Source organism: Vidua chalybeata, chromosome 24 (genome assembly GCF_026979565.1).
Source record: "Vidua chalybeata isolate OUT-0048 chromosome 24, bVidCha1 merged haplotype, whole genome shotgun sequence".
NCBI classification, from domain to species: Eukaryota; Metazoa; Chordata; class Aves; order Passeriformes; family Viduidae; genus Vidua; species Vidua chalybeata.
In genome coordinates this window covers 344,368-367,930 of record NC_071553.1, presented here as the reverse complement: position 1 = coordinate 367,930, position 23,563 = coordinate 344,368, and the positions used below count along the sequence as shown (strand labels likewise).

Here is a 23,563-nt window from a genome sequence, read left to right as displayed (position 1 = left end):
GGGCTCCATGTGTGTGGGCACACGGGGGCAGGGGGACACGCATAGGGCGTGCGGGGAGTTGAGCGTGGGCACCCAGAATGGGTGGGGGCAGGGTGTGGGGGTGTGCATAGGGTGTCACACTCGCGGGAGTGGGTGCCTAGGGGTGGGGTAGGGATGCACACGTAGGGGACCAGTGGAACTTTGACTTCCATCTGCATGCCCCTTCATGGGGGAGTAGTATAGGGTCCCCCACATGAGTGGAGGCCCCAGAACCCTGCCGGGATCCCCCAGGAGGGGACAGTGGGGTGACATGGGGTGACATGTGATGCCACGGATGGCCACAGTTGTGCCATGGAGTGCTCTAGAGGGGCGTGGGGCGGCTCTTGGGAGCCTCGTGAACAACTGGGGTGCAAGGTGTCCTCGGGTAGGAGATCCCCAGAGCCCACCAGTATCCCTGGGATGTGGCTGAGGAACCCCAGAAATGTTCAGAGTGCGGGGGCAGAATGGCGGAGACCCTTCTGGCGGGGGGGCTTAAGGATGCTCGGACCGCTCGGGCCACCCCAGCCTCTCCCTGTCACCCCCTGTCACCCCCAGCCTCTCCCTATCACTCCTGTTACCCTCTGTCACTCCCTGTCACCCCCAGCCTCTCCCTGTCACCCCCTGTCACCCCCAGCCTCTCCCTATCACTCCTGTCACCCCCTGTTACCCCCTGTCACTCCCTGTCACCCCCAGCCTCTCTCTGTCACTCCCTGTCACCCCGTCACCCCCAGCCTCTCCTTGTCACCCCCTGTCAGTCGCTGTCACTCCCTGTCACCCCAGCCTCTCCCTGTCACCTCCTGTCACCCCCTGTCACTCCCTGTCACCCCCTATCACCCTCTGTCACCCCCTGTCACCCCCAGCCTCTCCCTGTCAACCCCTGTCACTCCCTTCACCCCAGCCTCTCCCTGTCACCCCCTATCACCCCTGTCACACCCTGTCACCCCATCACCCCCTGTCACCCCCTGTCACCCCCAGCCTCTCCCTGTCAGTCACCCCAGCCTCTCCCTGTCACCCCCAGCCTCTCCCTGTCACCCCCTGTCACCCCAGCCTCTCCCTGTCACCCCCTGTCACTCCCTGTCACCTGCCTTGCCCCTCCACACCCCGGTTCTCCCGTCCTGCTGCGCCGCCTCCAAGCCACCAGGGGGCGCTGCTGACCACCCCCCCCGCGCCCGTCGCCGTGGCCGCGCCTCTTCCCGCGCACGCGCGCGGAGCCGCTGTCCCCGCCGCTGTTCCTGGTGCCGCCGCCGCCATCACCGGTCATGGTGCTGGACCTGGACCTATTCCGCGCCGACAAGGGCGGAGACCCCGCCATGGTGCGGGACATGCAGCGCAAGCGCTTCAAGGACCCCGCGCTGGTGGATGCGCTGGTGCGAGCGGACGGCGCCTGGCGGAGGTGTACGTGGGGGTGGGTGGGTGGCGGGGGGGAACCTCCGGGCTGGGGGACCCTCTTGTCACACGCGGGTGTGTCTCCCCCTCCCGGTGCCTTTCTCCCCACCCCGTCAGCCTGGTGACCGGTCCGCAGGTGATGGGACTCCCTCCCCCACCATCGCCCCTCCTCGGGGATGGGGGATCCCCTAGGGGTCCCTCTCTCTCTCTCTCTCCCTCCGTCCCTCCTGAGGACCTGGAAACGGCCCCCACACTGATCCCGAACTTCCTGGATGAGATGGGGTGACCTTTAGGGGGAGGGTCTTTCCCATCCTCCCCAGCTGTTTGTTGATTCCTCCCCAACCTTCGGGGATCACCTCGGTGGATCATTGCCCTCTGGGACTGGATCCAGTGGGTAGATCACAGCAGAGACCGAGGGCTTGTCCCTGCGTGGATCCCCCTCGCCCCTAATCCCAGGGATTGAGGTGGGAGAAGTTTTTTCACTAGACCCACCTTCCCTCCTCCCAGGCTGGGGGGCAGATCCCAGGTTTTCCTTAGCCCGGACATGGATCCCGTCCCATTGCGATCCCCAGGGATCCGCTCCCTGCATTGCCGCAGGATCCAGCTGGGCGGGGGCGATCCTAGACAGTGCCACCCCCAGATTTGGGGTACACCCACATCTGGGCGGCTTGAGGGGCAGGAGCCACCTCCTCGTGGCTCTCGGTGGGATATGGGGCAGCAGGATGTGCATCTAGCTGTGTCAGTGGGTGCTGGATGTGGAGAAGAGTTGGAGTGTGGCAGGAGGAGTGGGTATCCCCAAACCCCACCATTCCCAGGGCACCCCAGCATTCCGTTGCTGCGGGATGAAAGCAGTGCTTGGGGCTCCCCTTTAATGCGTTCACCTTGATGTCCAAGGGATCACCTGCTTCCCAGCCCCCTCCCTACGGGCTCTGTGTCCCCAGGACAGCGATGCTGGAGAATGGCAGGTGGCTACAGGAGGTGACAGGGTGAGGCAGGCTGGCGGGTCTTGCTGGCTGATGCAATCCCGCGGCGCCGGTCCATGCTGTGCCCTGCTGTGTCCTGTTGGTGTTCCCTGGCTCTGGATCCCCTGGGGACTGATCCCTCCCGTTGATTAGGGTGGCGCTTTCTCAGCGTAGGTGTTCCCACTTTGAGCTGCCCCAGGTCCTGGGCTCTGCCCTTCCCATCCATGCTCCCCTCATCCAACACACCCTGAATCTCGTCACTGTGGCCTCAGATGCCAGGGTCTGCTCAGTCCTTAGCAATCCCATCCCACTGAGGGAGGTGTCTCATCACAATGTGGGTTCCCAGCACAGAGTGGGGGTCCCATCCTATCGGGGAGGTCCCAGCGTGGGGGGCTCCAAGCCTGTGGAGGGAAGGGTGCCATCCTGGCATGGGCGTCCCAGTGCAGCGTGAGGGGGATCTCATCCTCGTGTGGGGATCCCAGCCCAGCATGAGGGTCCTAGCCCAGAATTGGGGGGTCCAAGTGAAGTACAGAGATCCTGTGCTGATGTGGGGGGTCCCATCCTGGTGGAGGGATTCCCATTTTGGCAGGGTGGGGTTCCCAGTCCAGTATGGGGATCACAGCCCAATGTGGGGGATCCTAGCATGGGGTGGGGATCTCATTCCAGGACATGGTTCCCAGCCTGGCATGGTACTTTCATCCCAGTGTGACCCACCCTCATGGGGGTCCCAGTGTGGAGGTCCTGTCCCAGTGTGGGGGTCCCAGCCCAGCACAGGGAATCCCAATGTAGGGTTCTCATCTTAGAGTTGGGGTGACCCATCCCAGCGTGGTTCCAGCATGTCATGGGGGTTTCCAGCCTGGCATGGGGGTCCCAGTGCAATGTCACTTCAGGTGTTTTCCAATGACATCCCTACTCCTTGCAGCTCTGCTCCACACGATCAACCTCTGTCCTCCCAAAAACTCCAGGGCTGGTGCCTGTGGGTATTCCTGGAACTGCCACCCCCGCTGCTGCTCCCATGGGGTCTCCATATCACCTCTCTGCACCAGATAGGAGCCCCAGCCCTTCTCTCACCCCAGGTGACAGCCCCTGCCTTCCTTTCCAGGCAGGTTTCGTGCCGACAACCTGAACAAGCTGAAGAACCTGTGCAGCAAAACCATTGGGGACAAGATGAAGGTGGGGCACGAGTGCCCTGGGTCACCTTATGGTGGGACATCACCAACTGGTGACATCTCTCCTCCCAGCCCTGCAGTCTCTCCCTTGTGTCACTGAGGGATGTTTTCCCACTGGAATTTTACTCTTTAACTCTCCTGGGGTTCCTTTTTCCTCTTGCTGCAGAAAAAGGAGCCAGCAGGGACGGATGAATCTGTACCAGAGAGTGCACAGAACCTGGATGAACTCACAGCTGATATCCTGGGGGTGAGTGAGACCCCAACTCCCTCCACTGTGTTTACAGTTTGTCCAGAGCTTTGCCTGGAATTGCCCAAACTGGTGGCCTGAAGTGCCCACCAAATGAGGGTGGGACTGCCTGATGCCCCAGCTGGGAGGATCCTTTATGTCTCAGTCCTACACCAGCAATAACTGACTCTTCCTCAGTGTCCTTGATCTCCCCAGCATTACTCTGTGTCAGTCAAGGGCTCATCCCTGGGAATTTGAGCAGCCTCAGTCCTTCTGTGTCCTCAGTGTGTCCCTCCCTGCCTGCTTCCATCCCAGTTCGGCCTTCCTGGTTAATGAGTGCAATGCTGGCTGCCATGGGAGCAGCTCAGGCCTTCCAGAGCCCAGCTTTTCACCCCTTTATCCTTTCAGACTGTTCTTGAGTGTGTTCAGCCCAGGGACTCACTCCAGAATATGTGGAGGGTCCAGAATTCATCATGCTGGGCTCAGGATTCCCTGTGCTGGATGAGCAGGCCCCCCTTCCAGTGGTCTTCTCTCTCCCGCACCTCATGCAGAGGTGTCTCTGCAGTGTCTCCAGGTATCCCAGATAAAGAAAATTCGGCTGCTCATTGATGAGGCCATTCTGGAATGTGACTCTGAGCGCCTGCGGCTGGAGGCTGAACGCTTTGAGAGCCTCCGGGAGATTGGAAACCTCCTGCACCCCTCTGTGCCCATTAGCAATGACGAGGTGGGGCTCGGGAAGGGAGGGGGAGGAGGTGGGGCTCGGTCAGAGGAGCTGGGAAGCTCACAGTGGGAAGCAGGGGGCTCCCAGCAGGGGATCCCCCAAGCCTGGCTGGGTGGGCGGGTGAGGGAAATCTGCATGACAAGCCAGCATTTCCCACCAGGATCAGACAAAGAGCAGCTCAGACAACACTGGGCACACCATTGTTGGGGGAATTAATGGGAAAGGCGCTTACTGCGGTGAGGACTGGGTCTCCCTCTGCTGCCTCCATTCATCCCATGGGAATATTTTCCCAGGGGGAGCACAACTGGGCCAGGCTTGCTGCCAGGTGACCACACAATAAGCTACAGGCTGGAGTTTGAGCTCCCAAAGTGGGCCCAGTGTGGTTCAGGGACTGGTGTCACAGCGTTCCAGGGCACTGAGGACGTGATAGGCTCCTGCTCCTCTTTTCTTTGGGTTCCTGCAGGATGTGGACAACAAGGTGGAGCGGGTGTGGGGTGACTGCAGCTGCAGGAAGAAGTATTCTCATGTGGATCTGGTGGTGATGGTGGATGGCTATGAGGGGGAAAAGGGCGCTGTGGTGGCTGGCAGCCGTGGCTACTTCCTTAAGGTGAGAGCTGTGACCCCAGAATGATCGGGTTCAGAGAGGAACGAGGAGGGACAGGGGCCTTGGGTTCTCCTCCCCTGGGATCGATGATGGGAGCCTCCAGAGGGCTCGTGGACCCTCTGAGCAAGGAGGAGTTGCCCAGCAGAGTCCTGTGTGTGATAGGCAGTGTGACCTTTGTTCCTAGGGCCCACTGGTGTTCCTGGAGCAGGCGCTGATCCAGTATGCGCTGCAGAGCCTCCGGGCCCGGGGGTACACTCCAGTGTACACCCCCTTCTTCATGCGCAAGGAGGTGATGCAGGAGGTGGCCCAGCTCAGCCAGTTTGATGAGGAACTTTACAAGGTAAGAGATCACTCTGGATTTGGGACTCGAAAGCAAGCCACCCCCATGGGGCTGTGGAGGGGGAGGCAGTGGGGTCCCTTCTGCCCTGGCAAGTTTGGCAGTGGTGGTGGCAGCAATGGTAGCAGTGGTTCCTTCCCCTCTCTTTGGGATCCATCTCTGTGTTGTGATGGTGATGATGTGACAGGGAGATGGCTTGTCTTGGGGGTCCACCTCCATGGGAAACACTTCGTGGTGGCACTGCAGTGACAAGGAGGTGGCTCATCTCAGGTCCATCTCCATGGGTGACACACTGTGATGGCCATGAGGTAACAAGGAGGTGGCTTGTCTCCAGAGTCCATCTCCATTGGTGACATGTGGTGACAAGGACATAACTTATCTCTGGGGTCCATGTTTATGGGTGCCACATGATGGTGATGAGGTGACAAGGAGGTGGCTCATCTTTGGGGTCCATTTGCACAGGTGACACATGATGGCAGTGCAGTGACAAGGAGGTGACATGCTCTGGGGGCCATCTCCATGGGTGTCATAGGTGACAAGGAGGTGGCTTGTGATGGTGATGACGTGACAAGGAGGTGGCTCATCTCTGGAGTCCATCTCCATGGGTGATACAGGTGACTTGTCCCTGCCATCAGCCCCTTTGAACGACTAACAAACTCCCCCTGTGATGAATTCTCAAACCATCTGGCCCTGGAAAACCTCCCTGCTGGTCCCTGGAGGTGCAGGAGCAGCTAGAAGAGGGCCAGTGGCTCACGTCCCCTACAGGTGATTGGAAAGGGCAGTGAGCGGGCAGAGGACAGTTCCATTGATGAGAAGTACCTGATCGCCACGTCAGAGCAGCCTATCGCCGCCCTGCACCGTGATGAGTGGCTGCGGCCTGAGGACTTGCCCCTCAAGTACGCGGGGCTCAGCACCTGCTTCCGCCAGGAGGTGGGATCCCATGGCCGGGACACCCGCGGCATCTTCCGCGTCCACCAGTTTGAGAAGGTGAAGGAACGGTCCTGGGAGGAATTTGGAGTGTACTGAGGGTTGCTGTGGGGTTCCAGTGGGAATTCAGCATGTTCCAGTGGAAATTCATGGTGTATCTGGTGCCGCTGCAGCATACCCAGCAGGAATTCAGGGTGTAGCCATTGTCACTGTGGTGTTCCAGCAGGAAGTTGGAGTGTATACCCCATATCACTGTGGGGTTCCAGTGGGAATTCAGGGTGTACCTGGTGTTACTGTGGGGTTCCAGCAGCAATTCAGTGTTCCGGGTGTCATTGTGGGGTTCTGATGGGAATTTGGGCTATACCCAGTGTCACTGCAGGTTTTCAGTGGGAATTTAGGGTGTACTGGGTGTCACTGGGGGTTCCAGGTGGAATTGAGGCTGTACCTGGTATCACCGTGGGGTTCCCATTGGAATTGGAGCTATACCTGGTGTCACTGTGGAATTCCTTCTCCTGCAGATTGAACAGTTCGTCTATTCCTCTCCCCATGACAACAAGTCCTGGGAGATATTTGAGGAGATGATGGCCACAGCTGAGGAATTCTACCAGTCCCTCGGGATTCCCTACCACATTGTCAACATCGTCTCAGGTAGGGGCTCCTGTGCTACGGGGGGTTGAGCGGGGCTCTGACCTGCTTCCTGCATGGCAATTTCATGTCCCTGGCTCATTGCTGTCCCCAGCCTGAGATGGAGGAAGAGAAGGGGACATTTTGTTTTCTGTGGAATCTTCAGCCTTGCTCTGGGTCCATGGGAGCGGGTGTGGACAGTGCTGTGATGGATTGTCCCTGCTGTCCCTTCCAGAGGGACCGTTGAGTGTCCCAGCTCCTCCTGGAAATGCTCCCAGGAAAAAGATCTGGTTTAAAAGCTCGCTGTGGCTGAGTGAGACCCCTTTATCCCATTGGCAGAGCGAGAACCCCACATCCCCACGGCTGAGCAGAAATCCCTCATTCCTGTGGCCAAGCAGGAATCCCAGATCCCCATGGCATAATCCTACCTCCCCATAGTCAAGTGGGAAGCCCATGTCCATGTGGCTGAGAAAGAGCCCCATGTTCCCATAGGTGAGTGGCAATCTCACATCCACATGGCTGAGAGAGGCCCCCACATTCCTGTGAAGCAGGACCCCCATATCCCCATGGCACAGCAGGAACCCAGTGTCCTGTGGTTGAGCAGACGTTCCCCATCCCTGTGTCTGGGCAGGACTCCCACACCCCCATGACCAAACAGCTTGTGGCTTGTTGACCCTGTGGCCAAGCGGGTACCCCACATCACTATGGCAAAACAAAAATCCACTTTGGATCGGCACCAAGCTGCGGGAGTGACTTTGGAGGCTTCACCCTACACTCTGCCCCAGGATAGGCAAATTCAGGATGGTAGTGGGACCCCCCCACTCAGCACTGTCCCCCCTCCAGGCTCCCTGAACCATGCAGCCAGCAAAAAACTGGATCTGGAGGCCTGGTTCCCTGGCTCTGGTGCCTTCCGTGAGCTTGTCTCTTGTTCCAACTGCACTGACTACCAGGCCCGGCGCCTGCGCATCCGCTATGGCCAGACCAAGAAGATGATGGACAAGGTGAGGCTAGTGGACATAGGGGAGTTCTTCCTCTGTTCCTTTGCTTTCCCCATGTCACAGGCATCTCCTGTGTCCCCCTGCCACAGGTAGAGTTTGTGCACATGCTGAATGCCACCATGTGTGCTACCACCCGCACCATCTGTGCCATCCTGGAGAACCACCAGACTCCTGAGGGCATCCGCATCCCTGAAAAGCTCCAGAACTTCATGCCTCCAGGTAACATCCCCCTGTGCCCTCCCCATCCCCTGCTCCTTGGCGGGTGGGGGGGGGTGACAGCAGTCCTTTGTCCCCAGACCTGCGGGAGCTGATTCCATTCATCAAGCCGGCACCCATTGAGCAGGAGCTCTCCAAGAAACAGAAGAAGCAGCAGGAAGGAGCAGGCAAGAAGAAGGCAGGCGGGGGACGTGACCAGGTGCTGGAGGAGCAGATGAAGAACATGGAGGTCTGAGGGTGTCCCCCTGCACCCCAAGGACTTTGGGGCCCTCCCAAGTCATCTCACCTTCATTGCCAGGCTGTGCCCTTCATTGCCAGGCTGTGCCCTTCATTATCGTCTTTGCCTCGGAGGGGAGTCACCGTCTATCCCCCCTGTTCCACAAAGAACTGACACTGTCAGGGCGCTGCCCCTCTCCCTGTGTGTCCCCTTACCCTGCTGAGTCGGGTCAGGATCCCCCATGTGTCCCCCTCGTGCTGAGTGGTGCTGGGGACCTCCGTGCCCACGTAACATGTCCCTCCAAAATAAAGCCAAGAGCTGTTGAGATGTGTGTTCTTGGGGGGTTCCGAGGAAAGAATGAGGGGGTCCAGCCCGGGGAGTTGTCTCCGTTGCACATCACCCTCCCCCTTCCCCCCTCTCCCCCGCACCTCCTTCCTCCCCCTTCTCCCTCGCTTCTGCCAGCCCCACACAAAGCCCTAGACAAAGCCCCTTTGTGATGCAAAGTGGGGCCGGGGCCCCAGCTGCTGCTCGCCCCCTCCCTCCGGGGTGGGGTGATACACGGGAGGGTTGCCCCCTTCCATCGCCATGCAGGGAGGCCTGGCTGCCGCCCGCTGCTCTGCGTGGGAAACCCCCGGCAGGCCTTGGGTGTCGGGTGGAACCGGCGGGGAGCGGCCCAGTGAGTCACCGGAGCCCCCGGCGGAGGCGGGGGGGTTCCGGCGCTCCAAGCGCCGCCCCGGCGCTGGGGTGCCCCTCCCTGGTACCCGTCGGACCCGTTCCGCCGGGGTAGGGGGGGGAGGCGACTTCGCACCGCCTGCCTGCACCCACGCGACCGGCGCCGACTTGGGCGGGGGGGGGGAGCAGCAACCACAGACTGCGGGGATCCGCCCCCGTCTAGCTTCTCCAGTCCCTCCCAGTCTGTTCCAGCGCCCCCGACATACCTTGTCGCTCTTAGTTTGTCCCAGTGCCCCCGAGCATCCCCAGTCCCTCCCAGTTTGCCCCAGTGCCCCCCAGCATCCCCAGTCCCTCTCAGCCTGGTCCAGTCGCTCCCAGTCTGTTCTATTGTCCCCGGTCCTGGTGCGCTGGGACGAGCCCGGGGATCTGGGGTAGGGGGGTGGCACGGAGTGAGGGGAGACGGACTTCCGTGTGTGGAGTCACGGCCGGCGATGGGAACACGAGGGGCCTGGGGGACGAGAGTATGCCACACGTGCTGTGTGTTTACACACGATCTCCGTGCTGTGTCACACACGTGCCATCTGTCTCGTGTATGCTCCATGTGTGTTTCACATGTGCTGTGTGTGTCACATACGTGGTTCCCATGTCATATGTGCTCGCTGGTGCCTGTATGTCCTGCGTCTGCGACGTGCGTGTTCCCTGTGCGTGCAACACGAGTGCCTGCAATGCACAGGTAGGTGCGTGCAAGGCCCTTCACATCTGTGTGAGTACGTGTGTGCGCGCAGGGCGCACATGTGCACCTCACATGAGTGTGCGCAACCTGCGCGCAGTACGCGCTCGCTGCCCCCGCGCTGCGCTGCCGGAGCGGTTGCGGGTGCCGCCGGCGAGTGCCGGGGGCGGCGGCGGCGGCTCCTTTAAGCGCGGCCGGGCCGGTGAATTGGCGGCTCCGCCCCTGCGGGCGCGCTCGGGCGAAGGCGGAGCGCAGGCGACGGCGCGGGTCGCTGCGGGCACCAGCCCCGGCACCGGGGACACCGGGGGGCAGCGGCCATGGGCCCTCCGCCCACCCGCCGGGCCGCACTCCGGCTGCTGCCGCTGTTGCTGCTGCTGCCGCTGTTGCTGCTGCTGCCCGCGTCGGGACCCGCCACCGCCATCGCCACCGGCATCGCCTCCGGCATCGACACCGGCACCCGCACCCGTCCGTCCAGCACGCAACCGGCGGCACTCCAGCTCCGCGGCGGCACCGGGGACAGCGGCGGCGCGTGGCCCCCGCCAAGCACCGGGGACAGCGGCGGCAGCGCTGGGCCCGCACTGGCCGCGGGCGGCAGCGATGGGACTGCACCAGGCACCGGCTCCAGCGGCGGTGTGTGGCCCCCGCCGAGCACCGGGGACAGCGGCGGCAGCGCTGGGCCTGCACCGGCCGCGGGCGGCAGCGATGGGACTGCACCAGGCACCGGCTCCAGCGGCGGTGTGTGGCCCCCGCCGAGCACCGGGGACAGCGGCGACAGCGCTGGGCCAGCACCGGCCGCGGGCGACAGCGATGGCACAGCACCAGGCACCGGCTCTTCCAGTGGGGACAGCGGCAGCGGCGTTAGGGTATCCCCAGGTATTGGCGGCTCCAGAGTTACCGGGGACACTGGAAGCACCGTGAATGCTGGAGACACCTGGAAGCCTGGAGGCTCTGGGGGCGTTGGAAGCACCAGGGATGCTGGAGGCACCCGGGATAGTGGAGGCACCGGGGTTACTGGAGGAACTGGAGACACTGGAAGCACCTATGTCCTCAGGGGCACCAGGAGTGCCGGGAATACTGGACACACTGGGGACACCAGCATCCCCATGGAGGACACCAGGAGCACTGGGAACATGCTGAGCACTGGAGGTGTTGGGGGCACTGGGAGCACTCCAGTCTCCAGGGGTACCAGGAATTCTGAACTCACTGGGGAGACTGGGAGAGTCTCCAGAGATGCTGGCAGCACTAGGAAAGTCCCCAGGTATACTGGGAGCACTAGAGATTCTGAACATAATGGGGAGACTGGGAAAGTCCACAGCAACACCAGGAACACTGTGGACACTGGACATGCTGGGGACACCGATATCCCCAGGGAGACCAGTGGCACTGGGGATGCGATGGACACTGGGGATGTTGTGGAGTTCCAGGCCACAGCAGTCCCCAGGTCCCCCATACCTCACCACCGTCCCTGCCGCAGCCCCAACACAGCACCGCAGTTCCAGCCGTCCAGCTACCAGGCCACAGTGGAGGAGAACCGGCCAGCAGGCACTCCAGTGACACAGGTGACAGCACAGGACCCTGATGAGGGGGAGGCAGGCCGGCTGCACTACTCTATGGCTGCACTCTTCGATAGCCGTTCTGATGACCTCTTCACCGTGGACCCTGTCACTGGTGCCATCAGCACTGCTGCACTGCTGGACCGCGAGAGCAAGAGCACTCACGTGTTCCGAGTGACAGCAGTGGACCACGGGACACCCCGGCGCAGTGCCATGGCCACACTGACGATTACAGTGAGTGACGCCAATGACCACGACCCAGCCTTTGAGCAACTAGAATACCGGGAGAGTGTGCGAGAGAATCTGGAGGTGGGCTATGAGGTACTGACAGTGCGGGCTACTGATGGTGACGCTGGTCCCAATGCCAACATCCTCTACCGCCTCATCAACGCCGGTGACGCCAACGAGGTCTTTGAGATCGATTCCCGCTCAGGCGTCATCCGCACTTGTGGCCCTGTGGACCGGGAAGTAGTAGATGCCTTCGAGCTGTTGGTGGAGGCCACAGACCAGGGCCAGGATCCAGGTCCCCGGAGTGCCACGGCCACTGTCCGCATTGCTGTGGAGGACGACAATGACAATGCGCCTCAGTTCAGCGAGCGACGTTACATGGCACAGGTCCCTGAGGACGTGGTGCCCAATGTGGCGGTTCTGCAGGTGATGGCCACCGACCGTGACAAAGGCAGCAATGCACTGGTGCACTACAGCATTGTCAGTGGCAACACCCGTGGGCACTTCTACATTGATGCGCAGACAGGCACGCTGGATGTCGTTACCCCCCTGGACTACGAGGTCACCAAGGAGTTCACCCTGCGGATCCGGGCACAGGATGGTGGCCGCCCGCCTCTCTCCAACATCAGCGGTTTGGTGACCATCCAGGTGTTGGATGTCAATGACAATGCTCCCATCTTTGTCAGCACGCCCTTCCAGGCCACCGTGCTGGAGAATGTCCCCGTGGGCTACTCTGTCATCCATGTACAAGCTATTGATGCTGATTCAGGTGACAACAGCCGGTTAGTTTACACCCTGCTGGAGACTGGCACCGGCTTCCCCTTTGCCATCAACAACAGCACCGGGTGGATTGTGGTGGTCTCTGAGCTGGACCGGGAGGTGGTCGACTTCTACAGTTTCAGGGTGGAGGCGCAGGACCATGGCACCCCCTCAATGGCCTCCACGGCCAGCGTCAGTGTCACCATCCTGGATGTCAATGACAACAGCCCTGAGTTCACCCAGCGGGAGTACGGCGCCCGCCTGAATGAGGACGCAGCAGTGGGCACCAGTGTCCTGACTGTTTCTGCTGTCGACCGTGATGCTTACAGTGTCATCACATACCAGATCTCCAGTGGCAACACCCGCAACCGGTTCTCCATCACCAGCCAGAGCGGTGGTGGGCTCATCTCCCTTGCCCTGCCCCTGGACTACAAGCTGGAGCGGCAGTACCTGCTCACCATTGCTGCTTCTGATGGCACCCGCCAGGATACTGCCCAGGTGGTTGTCAACGTCACTGATGCCAACACCCACCGCCCCGTCTTCCAGAGCTCCCACTACACCATCAATGTCAATGAGGATCGGCCAGTGGGCACAACAGTGGTGGTCATCAGTGCCACAGACGAGGACACAGGGGAGAACGCCCGCATCACCTACCTGATGGAGGACAGCATACCCCAGTTCAGCATTGCTGCTGATACTGGTGCTGTCACCACCCAGATGGAGCTGGACTATGAGGACCAGGTGTCCTACACCTTGGCCATCACTGCGCGGGACAATGGTATCCCGCAGAAATCTGACACAACTTACCTGGAGATCCTGGTGAGTGATGTCAATGACAACGCACCCCAGTTCCTCCATCATTCCTACCAGGGATCCATCTACGAGGATGTCCCCACCTTCACCAGTGTCCTCCAGGTCTCCGCAACTGACCGTGACTCTGGACTCAATGGCAGAGTCTTCTACACCTTCCAAGGGGGTGATGATGGTGATGGCGACTTCATCATTGAGTCCACCTCGGGCATTGTCCGCACCTTACGCCGTCTGGACCGGGAGAATGTGCCGCTGTATTCCCTGCGGGCATTTGCCATGGATAAGGGGATTCCAGCCCGGCGGACGCCAGTGGAGATCCAGGTGACAGTGTTGGATGTCAATGACAACCCGCCCGTGTTTGAGCAGGATGAGTTTGACATCTTTGTGGAAGAGAACAGCCCCATTGGGCTGGTGGTGGCCCGGATCACTGCCACTGACCCTGATGAGGGCACCAACGCCCAGATCATGTACCAGATCGTGGAGGGCAACATCCCTGAGGTCTTTCAACTGGATATCTTCTCTGGAGAGCTCACCGCCCTGGCTGACCTGGACTATGAAACCAAGGCTGAATACATCATGGTGGTCCAGGCCACCTCGGCACCACTGGTGAGTCGGGCCACCATCCATGTGCGCCTGTGTGACACCAACGACAACAGCCCCCAGCTCAAGAACTTCGAGATCCTCTTCAACAACTACATCACCAACCGCTCCAGCAGCTTCCCTGGGGGCGTCATTGGCCGCATCCCTGCCCATGACCCCGACGTCTCTGACCACCTCACTTACGCTTTTGAGCAGGGCAATGAGCTCAACCTCGTGCTGCTGGACCCACACACTGGGGACCTGCGCCTCAGCCCAGCCCTGGACAACAACCGCCCACTTGAGGCTATCATGAGGGTGTCTGTCTCTGGTAAGACCCCCACCCATGGAGGGCACCTTTCAGGGGGAGTGAAGTTTGTGGGTATATCAACCTCTATTTCTGCATGGAGGCGAGGTGTTATGGGGTCTCAATACCCTGTTTTGGCTGCCCCCACCCTCCAGATCAGAAGGGATGATGTGTTGTGGGGTCCCACTACCCCACTGAGGTGTTTTGGAGTTCCACCACCCCATCCTGGTTGCCTTCACCCTCCAGATCTAGGGGAGAGGGGATAATGGGATGCTGTGCCCCCCTCACACACCAGACATCTAAGCTGGAGACCGTTGGGGTCCCTAGCACCCCCTTTGCTTTCCCCACCCCCCTGGGCTGTCTAGAGGTGGTCCTTGCACTTCTCTGTCTGTCACTGAGCAGGGTGGGGCAGGACCCAGTGCATGTATTGGGGGAACAGAGGCTGGTGGGGGCCAGCGGGATCCTGGTACCCTTGGGGGCTTGTTATGGGGGTCTGATGGGTGAATCTGGGAAGCTCAGGGTGCAGTGCAGTACTGGGGGAGTCCTGGCACCGCCATGTTTCTGTTTCCAGGAGACTCCACTTAAATGAATTCAGTGCAGGAGACACAAGGCCTAGTGTGTGTAATTGTGAGGGCAACCTGGCCTCCACTGAGAGGTCCCCAAACCCAGCGTGGGGGGGATCACTGCAACATAAAGGGTGCCATCAATTGTCAGCACCATTTGGGGTGTGGGGTGTTCAGGAGGTGCTTCTGGGGGATGGGGGTCATCCCAAGGTGGGGGAACACCTCCTTGGTCGTCCCCAGGTCAGGGGGAAAGTGGGTCACAGGCCATGCCTGATGTCTATTGTCCTCAGCCACATGGCCCCCATTGCCCCACAGCATCTCCTGGCAGGGGTCCCGGCTCTGGCCGCACAAAGCAGGGGGCCCAGGGCACAAAGGGTGGGGGCAGGGACTCCCCCGTGGCCCGCTCCCCCCCCACCAATTGCAGGGGCAGGCGGAAGGGAAACAAAAGGTCCAGCCATAGCTGGGCCCTTGCAGCTGCAGCCATGGTAACCTTCCCACCACCCCCCCCACCCCCGCCAGCCACTGGCCACCAGTCACTGGCCACAGGCTGCTGGGCAGCCCTGGCCCCTGCCACCCCTGAGGCACTTCCTTCTGCTTGCTTGGCCCCCCCACCTGTCCCCATATTCCCTTCATCCGTCTGTCTGCCTGCTCCCCATCTGTCCTACATCCCACTGCCCTCAGCCAGGGGGAGGACAAAGAAGAGGAGAAAGGTGGGTGGCCCAGTGCTCAGCAGAGATTTTGCTCCCCCAACCCCATAACTAGCATCAGCCCCTTAACCAGCGCCATCCCCATACCAGCTCCAGCCCCAGAAACCAGCACCAACCCCATAACAAGTACCAACCCCATAACCAGTGCTGGCTCCATAATCAGCCAGCATAATAGACAGAACCAGCCCCATAACCAACCACCAACCCCATTTAGATTCCCCACCCCACAGTGTCCAGGCAGGATGGGCACCCCATGACCCACACTGTTCCCATTCCATGGTCACCAAGTGGAATGGGCACCCACAATCAGCAACAGTGCCATAACCAGCGCTATCCCCATTCAGTAGTGGCCAGGTGGGACAGGAGCCTTGTAACCAATTCCAGCCCCATTGCCAACACCATCCCCATCCCGCTGTCTCTACCCTGTGGTAGGTGGGATGGGCACCCCAAAAGCAGTACCAGCCCCATAACCAGCACCAACCCTATAACCATCACTGTCTCCATTCCTTGGTAGCTGAGCAGGAAAGGTCCCCCATAGCCTACACTGTCCCCACCTGACCTTATCCATTCCATGCTAGTCAAGCAGGATGGGCACCTCATAGCCAGTATTGTCCCCATTCCACAGTGGCTACATGGACCAGGTGTTTCATGGCCAGCACTGTCCCCATTCTATGTGGCCAAGTGGGTCAAGCCCCCATAGCACCATCCCCGTCCAACAGCAGCTGATTCGGTTGGTTCCCTCATATCTAGCATTATTCCCATCCCACCATCCTTTCCCAGAGTTGTCCATTGCTATCACTGACCCCCTCCTGTGTCCCCCCTTTGTCCCCAGATGGCGTTTACAGTGCAACAGCACAGTGCACGCTGCGGGTGATGGTGATCACAGATGAGATGCTCAGCAACAGCATCACCCTGCGTTTGGCTGACATGTCCCAGGAACGCTTCTTGTCCCCCCTGCTCAGTCGCTTCCTGGAGGGGGTGGCCGCTGTCCTGGCCACCCCCCGCCACCGCGTCATCCTTTTCAACATCCAGACGGACACAGACGTAGGGCCAGCGCGGATCCTCAATGTCAGCCTCTCGGCACTGCTGCCAGCGGCGGCGCCGGGCGCGTCGCGGTTCTTCTCGTCGGAGGAGCTGCAGGAGCGGCTGTACCTTAACCGATCGCTCCTGGCGGCTACCACAGCCCAGCGAGTCCTGCCTTTTGATGACAACGTGTGTCTGCGTGAGCCCTGCGAGAACTACATGCGCTGCGTCTCCGTCCTGCAGTTCGACAGCTCCGCGCCCTTCCTCGCCTCCGACACCATCCTTTTTCGCCCCATCCACCCTGTCACGGGCCTGCGCTGCCGCTGCCCGCCTGGCTTCACCGGCGACTACTGTGAGACCGAGATCGACCTCTGCTACTCCAGCCCCTGCGGCAGCAACGGGCGCTGCCGGAGCCGTGAGGGTGGATACACCTGCGAGTGCCACGAAGACTTCACTGGTTAGAGTCACTGGCCAGCCCCTCCTGGTGGTGTCCATCCTCATCTTTCCTCATCCAGCTCCTCTTCAGCCCTCTATCCCTCCCTCCCTCCCTCTGCCGGTAAACTGGTGGCAATGGGGCCATACCCCCTACCCCCTCCCTGGGACTCCAGCCCCCACAGGACCCCCTGGTGGGGAGTGCCAGCCAGGTGGGGGAAGGCATGTGAGAGAAGGGGGTGTCTTTGGGTTTCCATGGTAATGGGAGGTGGTTGCCATGGTGATAGAGCTGGGGATAAAGATGCTGGGGGACAGGAAGGGAGAGAGGATCCCCACCTTCCCATTTAGGGTGCTTGGTGTCACACTGGGGAGCCCTGTGAGTGCCTGGGGGGAGAACTCGGGGGTTACTGGGTGTTGGGGAGGAGAGAGGACCCCCAGCCCCCATTTTTGGGATGCTGGTGCCATTGGGTTATCACATTGGGGAGCCCTGTGAGTGCCTGGGAGGAGAACTCAGGGGTTACTGGGTGTTGGGGAGGAGAGAGGACCCCCAGCCCCCATTTTTGGGATGCTGGTGCCATTGGGTTATCACATTGGGGAGCCCTGTGAGTGCCTGGGGGGAGAACTCGGGGATTACTGGGTGTTGGGGAGGAGAGAGGACCCCCAGCCCCCATTTTTGGGATGCTGGTGCCATCGGGGTATCACACAGGGGAGCCCTGCAAGCTGAGAACCTGAGGGGGGCCACTCTGGGTTTAATGTGGAGGTGTGGGGGGAAGATGGAACACCTTACCTCAGTTTTGGGGTTCTGGATGTCAAACAGGGGAGCACTGTGAGCTGAGTGCCCGGGGGGGCCGCTGCACCCCAGGGGTCTGCCGGAATGGGGGCACCTGCCTGAACCTGCTGGTGGGGGGATTCCGGTGCCAGTGCCCCCCTGGGCACTATGAGAAGCCCTTCTGCACCATGAGCACCCGCAGCTTCCCCCCACACTCCTTCCTCACCTTTCGTGGCCTCCGCCAGCGCTTCCACTTCACCCTCGGCCTCACGTGAGCCTGGGGGAATCTGGGCAGGTGGGGGGTGATGTGTGCCCCTATGGGTGTCACATGGAGTGTGGGGTAGATGGTGATGTTTGTCCCGTTGGTGTGAGATGCAGTGATGGGGTGTGAGGTGATGAGTGTCTTGTGGGCACTGGGTGGCTGGGTGGGTGCCCCCATTGGCATAATTTGGAATGTGGGATGGTGGTTGTCTCAAGGGCATCAGATGGGGTGGGCATGCCCCATTGGCATCATATGGGATGGGTGGTGATCAGTGCCCCATTGGCATCATATGGGCTGTGGGGTGATTGGGTGTGGCGTGATGGGCACCCTGAGGGCACAGGGTGGGAGCAAAGGGCGTGGGTGACCCCTTGGCATGGCAGGCAATGGGGTGGGGGACACCTTGTGGGGGCAGGGGCTGATGCGTACAAGCATGTCACAGTGGGTACAAGGTCATGGGGTAGGGCATGAGGGGTGTGCCTCAGGGGCACAGCAGTGTCAGGGGGTGTTGGGGAGTGCAAGGGAGGCATGGAGGGATTGGGGGGTATTGGGGCACTGCTGGCACTTGTGTCCTCCAGGTTTGCCACACAGGAGCGGGATGGGCTCTTGCTGTATAATGGGCGCTTCAACGAGCGGCATGACTTCGTGGCGCTGGAGATTGTGGACGAGCAGCTGCAGCTAACCTTCTCAGCAGGTATGCACTGTCCCTGCCGTGCCCTGGCCCCGTACCCTGACACCCTTGTGGGCACTGTATCCTTCACTGCATCCCTCACTTCATCCCAGAGATCCCATCCTGGCACTGCCTGGCTCTGTATCCTGAGCATCATATTCCTGGCACTGCATCTCTCATTGCATTCCTCACTGATTCGTCACTGCACCCCTGGCCTGCCATTCTTGGTGCTGCCTGGTGCTGCATCCCCGACATCCCTTCCCTGACACTGCATCCCTGGCACTGCATCCTGGACATTCCCTTGCTAACACTGCAACCCCTGCTTCATGTCCCCAACACTGCATCCCTGGCACTGCATCCTGGGCATCCTATTCCTGGCACCGGCACCCCTCCTTGCCTCCAATTGTGTTGCCCCGACGCTGTGCCCACAGGTGAGACCACCACCACAGTGTCACCCTTCGTGCCAGGAGGAGTCAGCGATGGGCAGTGGCACCGGGTGCAGCTGCACTACTACAATAAGGTGGGGGAATGGGGCTCATGGGGGGGCACAGTGGGTGGGGAGTGTTTGGGGCAGACAGAGGAAGGGAAGATGAAGGGGAAGGGTGGGGGAATGGAGAGATGGGGGCGATCAGGTAGGGGATTTGCAGCACCTAAAGGACCCCTAAAGGATGTGCCCACCTGTGGGGGTCCCAAGGGATGGGAGATGGGAGATGGAGGAAGAGGAAGGAGTGGAGGGGAAGAGGGTGTTGGAGGGATGAGGAGAGTAGAGAGGAGATTTGGGGAGCTCCAAGGGACTGTCAAGAGATGCCTCCATCCATGAGGACCCCAAGGTCCTCACCCACTTCCTCACCCATTGACCCCCTGGGGAATCCCACCTACTTTCCTCACCTGTGGGGACCCCTGAGGAATTTGAATGGGGGGATGGAGGAAGAGGTCAAAGGGATGGAGGCTTGAGGGGGATGAAGGGGACCATTGAGGGTTTAAAGGGGGCTGAAGGGATGGAGGGGAGTGTTGGGGGGTCTGAAGAGTGAGGGGCTGGTGGGCTGGAGGGACATGGGAGCCCGGTGAGGGTTGAGGGGTCAGAGGGCAGTGGGAGGACAAGGAGTGGGACAGAGGCTGCAGGATGGAGGTCCTGGGCCCTCCTGCCTAATGTGGGGCCCCCCAGCCGGTTGTGGGGCACTCGGGGGTCCCACAGGGCCCCTCAGAGCAGAAGGTGGCTGTGGTGACTGTGGACGACTGTGACACGGCCATGGCCCTGCGTTTCGGGCCCCGCCTTGGCAACTACTCCTGCGCTGCCCAGGGCACCCAGACTGGCAGCAAGAAGTGAGAGGGGCCTGGGGATCCCATGGGTGGGGTCCCTTGGGGTACCCATAGAGAGGTCCCTTGTAGGTGAACAGTCTCTATGGGTGTGGTCCCTTTGGAGTCCTCACTAGTGAGAGGTCCCTTGGAGGTCACGGATCCCTATGCATGGGGGAGTCACTGGAGGTCCCCATGGGTTTGGGGGGTTCTCTTGGGGTCTCCGTGGCACTGGGGGGAAGTGGGGAGTCCCTTGGGAGTCTGTTGAGTTCCCCATGGGGGAACACCCTTTGGCTGGTCCCTCAGATCCCCACAGGTTTTGGGGTGAGTGAGTGTTCTTTGGGGTTCCCTTGGGACTTCCGTCGGATGGGGGGTGGCTGGGTGTCTCTTGAAATTTCCTCGGGATCCCCATGGATTGTGGGATCCCTCGAGGGTTTCTTGAGTCCCCGAAGTGATGGTGGGCTCTGCAGGTCACTGGACCTGACGGGGCCACTGCTGCTGGGGGGGGTCCCAACGCTGCCCGAGAGTTTCCCGATCCGCAGCCGGCACTTTGTGGGGTGCATGCGGCACCTCCACATTGACCAGCGCCCCGTGGACATGGCAGCCTTCATTGCTAACAATGGCACCCTGCCCGGTGGGCTCCAGATCAAGAGACTGGGGAGGAGCTGGGGAGGGACTGTGCTCCTTCGAGCAGAGGGAGATGGGGTGTGGGGTTAAGGGGTACCTGAACAGTGGGGCTGTGTCCCCTGAATGATGGGAGGGGGTTCCAGGGCTGGAGGGATGGATGGGGGTCCAGAGGGCATGGGGGATGCTGTGCCCCCTGGGTGTGGGATGGGAGGTTAAGGAGTCCAGGTGTGGGTTGAGGGATACCAGGACCATGGGGCTGTGCCCCCTGGGTGTGGGGAGGGGGTGTCAGAGAAATGGGGCTGGATGGGGGTCCAGGGGACACAGGGCAGAGCTGTGGGGAGGGGGTGAGGGGGTGCCAGGGCCATGGGGCTAGAGAGAGGTCCAGGGAACAGGCTGGGGCCCCCTGGGGTGTGGGAAGTCAGGGGGTGCAGGTTTGAGTTCAGGGTTGCCAGGGCTACAGGGTGTAGGGTATAGAGTAGGAGTTGCTGGGGCTTGAGGGCTGGCTGGGGGCCCAGGTCTGGGCAGTGCTTGGGGGTCTCTATGTCCCATGAGTGTGGGGAGGGAGTGCCAGGCTCATGGGGCTGGATGGGGGTCCAGGGACACAGTGGTAGAGCATTATGTCCCCTGGTTTTGGGGTGGGGGGTGAGGGGCTGCCAGAGCCATCGAGCTGGAATGGGTGGCACTGATAAAGCTATGTCCCCTGGGTGGGGAGGTGCCAGGACTGGGGGCTGAATGGGGCTGTATCCCCTTAAGGGTGGGGTTGGGATGTGAGGTAGGGGCTCAGGGGGTACTAGGACCATGGGGTTGGACAAGGGTTCAAGGATGTGGGAGTGTGTGTGTTCCATGGGGTCAGGGGTCCCAAGTCATGTGTGGCATGTGACCCCTGTGCCCCCTCACAGGTTGTCCTCCCAAGAAGACCCTGTGTGACACCAACACATGCCACAACGGTGGCACCTGTGTGCATGAGTGGGGGGGGTTCAGCTGCCGCTGCCCACTGGGCTTTGGGGGCAAAACCTGCCAGGAGGGTACTGAGGGGCCTGGGGGGACAGTGGTGGGGCTGTGTGGGGTCCACAGGCTTGTTGTGGGTCCTTGGGGGGCATGGGGAGGGTCTCTGGGTGGGTGTGAGGGGTGTGGGAAGAGGGTAAGGGGCATCCCTGCTTGCCTTTGGTGATCTGTGGAATTGTTGTGGGTTCGTGAGGGGGTATGGGGGATCTGTGGGTGGGTGCAGGAGATCTGTGGGAGGGTGTGTTGGCATCTGTGGGATGTGCATGGGGTCCCCAGGTGGGTGCTGGGGATCTGAGATTGGGTATGTGAGAGGCCGTGTGGGGTTGTGGAGGGTCCTGGATGGGGTGCAGGGAGTCCATGGGCAGGTGTGGTTGGTCTGTATGGGGGGGCGCACGGCCGTGTCATGGCACGGGGGTCCCTGGCGTGGGCTTGTGGGGGGTCATGGAGTTGCCCCCAGTCCCACGTGCATGCCCTACAGAAATGGCGGGCCCGCAGCGGTTCGTGGGCAGCAGCCGCGTGGCGTGGAACGGTCTGGCACTGCCCCTCTCCCTGCTCTGGCCAGTCCGCATCATGTTCCGCACCCGCCACTCCCGCGGGGTTCTGCTGCAGGCGGGGGCCGGAGGTCGCCTAACCCTCATCCTGCAGGTGGGCACAGGAGAGGCATGGGGAGGGCACGGGTGAGTCCTGAGGAAGGTGCCAGGGAGGAGAGGTGGTTGCCATGGGGATGTTATTGATTTGGGTGGGGGTCATTGCCAGAGGAGCTATTGGTCTTGGTGTCATTGGCATAGGGGGTATAGCTCTGGGGGGAGGTCATTGCCCTGGGAGGGTATTGACTTGAGCAGGAGTATAGGGGGGTTGGCACCGGGGCAGTGCCAGCAGTTATTGCTCTGAGGACGGGGGTGTTATTGGCATTGTTGGCACTGGGGAGTTGTTGGCACGGGGTTTATTGCCCTGGGGGGGGGTCATTGCCCTGGGGGAGTCATTGGAATAGGAGGTATTGCTGGGGGTTATATATGGCCACAGGGAGGTAGTGGTGTGGGGGGATTGGAATAGGGGAGTTACCCTGTGGCGGGGCAGAATTGCCCTGGAGGGGGGTCTGGTGGCATCGCTGGCATTGCTGTGGGGGGGTGTATTGCTGGCAGGGGGGAACAGTGAAAGGGGGTGCCACCCCTTGAGGGGGCATTACCTGAGGGGTTGTCTTATTGTCCCAGGGGAAATTGTATTTCCCGGTGGGCAGTGCCTGGTGCCCTCCAGGTTTTTGGGATCCTTGACATGTCTACTCCTCACAGCTGAGCGAGGGGCAGGTAGAGGCTGGTGCCTGGCAAGGGGGGGCCCGTTTGGCCACCCTGCGTCTGCCGCAGGCCAAAGTCAATGACGGCGCCTGGCACCACGTGGAGCTGGAGATGCGGGGGGGCCCTGGCCACAACCCCTCTGCCACCCTCCTCCTTCTCACCCTCGACTATGGCCGCCACCAGGTATGGGAAGACTGAGGCACAGGGGGCATCCACTCTGATGATGCCCATGTGCCACCGTGGCACCCTCTGTGGCACCCCAAGGTGCCCATGGGGGTCCCTGTGCCCCCCAGGCGGTGGGCGATGTCCCTGGAGAGCTGCAAGGGTTGCGGCTGCGCACGCTGAGCCTCGGGGGGCTGCTGGGGGACAGTGGCACCGTGGAGGAGGGGTTCCAGGGCTGCCTGCAGGTACGGAGGCATGGGCCCAGAGGGCATGGGGAGCATGGGGTGGCAGGCATAGGAAAGAGGGGTGGGCTTGGGGATGTGGAAGAGAGGATAAGGACATGGTCACAATGGGAGGGAGGCACAGGGACATGGACACAGGGACATAGCATACGGCTTGGGGAAATGGGCACAGGGATGTGAGCACAGATGTTGGGGATGTGGCACAGGGTGAGGACAGGGCCCAATGAAGCAGGGCCTTGCCTTGGGGATGGGGACATGGGCACGAGGAAGAGAGGGACAGGCACATGGGTGCAGTGCTTGGGGACGTGGCAAAGGGCTTGGGGACATCGTATGATGAAGGGGTGCAGAGGGACATAGGGACATGTACACAGGGGTTGGGGACATGGGCACACTGGGAAGGAGCACAGGGACATGGGCACAGGGCTTGGGGACATGGGGTTTGGGAACATGACACAGAGAAGTGGGGGCATGGGCAG

At 61.1% G+C, this 23,563-nt stretch overlaps 2 protein-coding genes across 7 annotated transcripts in view; both read left to right on the top strand.

Annotated features, from left to right (window-relative positions):
- Positions 1-1,162: 1,162 nt before the first annotated feature.
- On the top strand, positions 1,163-8,730 carry SARS1 (seryl-tRNA synthetase 1). Of its 2 annotated transcripts, none has more exons than XM_053963877.1 (11): positions 1,163-1,413; positions 3,469-3,539; positions 3,702-3,782; positions 4,327-4,485; positions 4,946-5,089; positions 5,271-5,426; positions 6,189-6,410; positions 6,869-6,998; positions 7,818-7,975; positions 8,062-8,191; positions 8,269-8,730. In XM_053963877.1, exons 1-11 carry the CDS (start codon positions 1,278-1,280, stop codon positions 8,421-8,423), a joined length of 1,542 nt encoding a protein of 513 aa, XP_053819852.1. In that variant the 5' UTR covers positions 1,163-1,277; the 3' UTR covers positions 8,424-8,730. The 2 variants fall into 2 exon arrangements, with proteins under 2 accessions (XP_053819852.1, XP_053819853.1); XM_053963878.1 differs by lacking the exon at positions 1,163-1,413 and adding an exon at positions 3,007-3,342.
- A 1,394-nt stretch (positions 8,731-10,124) lies between these two features.
- Positions 10,125-23,563, top strand: part of CELSR2 (cadherin EGF LAG seven-pass G-type receptor 2) — a 31,333-nt gene continuing 17,894 nt past the window's right edge. For 4 of the 5 annotated variants that reach the window (XM_053963744.1, XM_053963746.1, XM_053963745.1 and 1 more), the window contains exons 1-11: positions 10,816-14,064; positions 16,143-16,790; positions 17,583-17,805; positions 18,372-18,487; positions 18,895-18,983; positions 19,629-19,786; positions 20,230-20,393; positions 21,286-21,411; positions 21,870-22,036; positions 22,681-22,866; positions 22,977-23,090. In XM_053963744.1, the coding sequence (XP_053819719.1) occupies positions 10,911-14,064; positions 16,143-16,790; positions 17,583-17,805; positions 18,372-18,487; positions 18,895-18,983; positions 19,629-19,786; positions 20,230-20,393; positions 21,286-21,411; positions 21,870-22,036; positions 22,681-22,866; positions 22,977-23,090 (5,145 nt within the window). In that variant the 5' untranslated portion in view covers positions 10,816-10,910. Of the gene's footprint in view, positions 10,337-10,432; positions 10,438-10,524; positions 14,065-16,142; positions 16,791-17,582; positions 17,806-18,371; positions 18,488-18,894; positions 18,984-19,628; positions 19,787-20,229; positions 20,394-21,285; positions 21,412-21,869; positions 22,037-22,680; positions 22,867-22,976; positions 23,091-23,563 lie in introns of those variants that run through there. The other variant, XM_053963747.1, reaches the window with a different exon arrangement.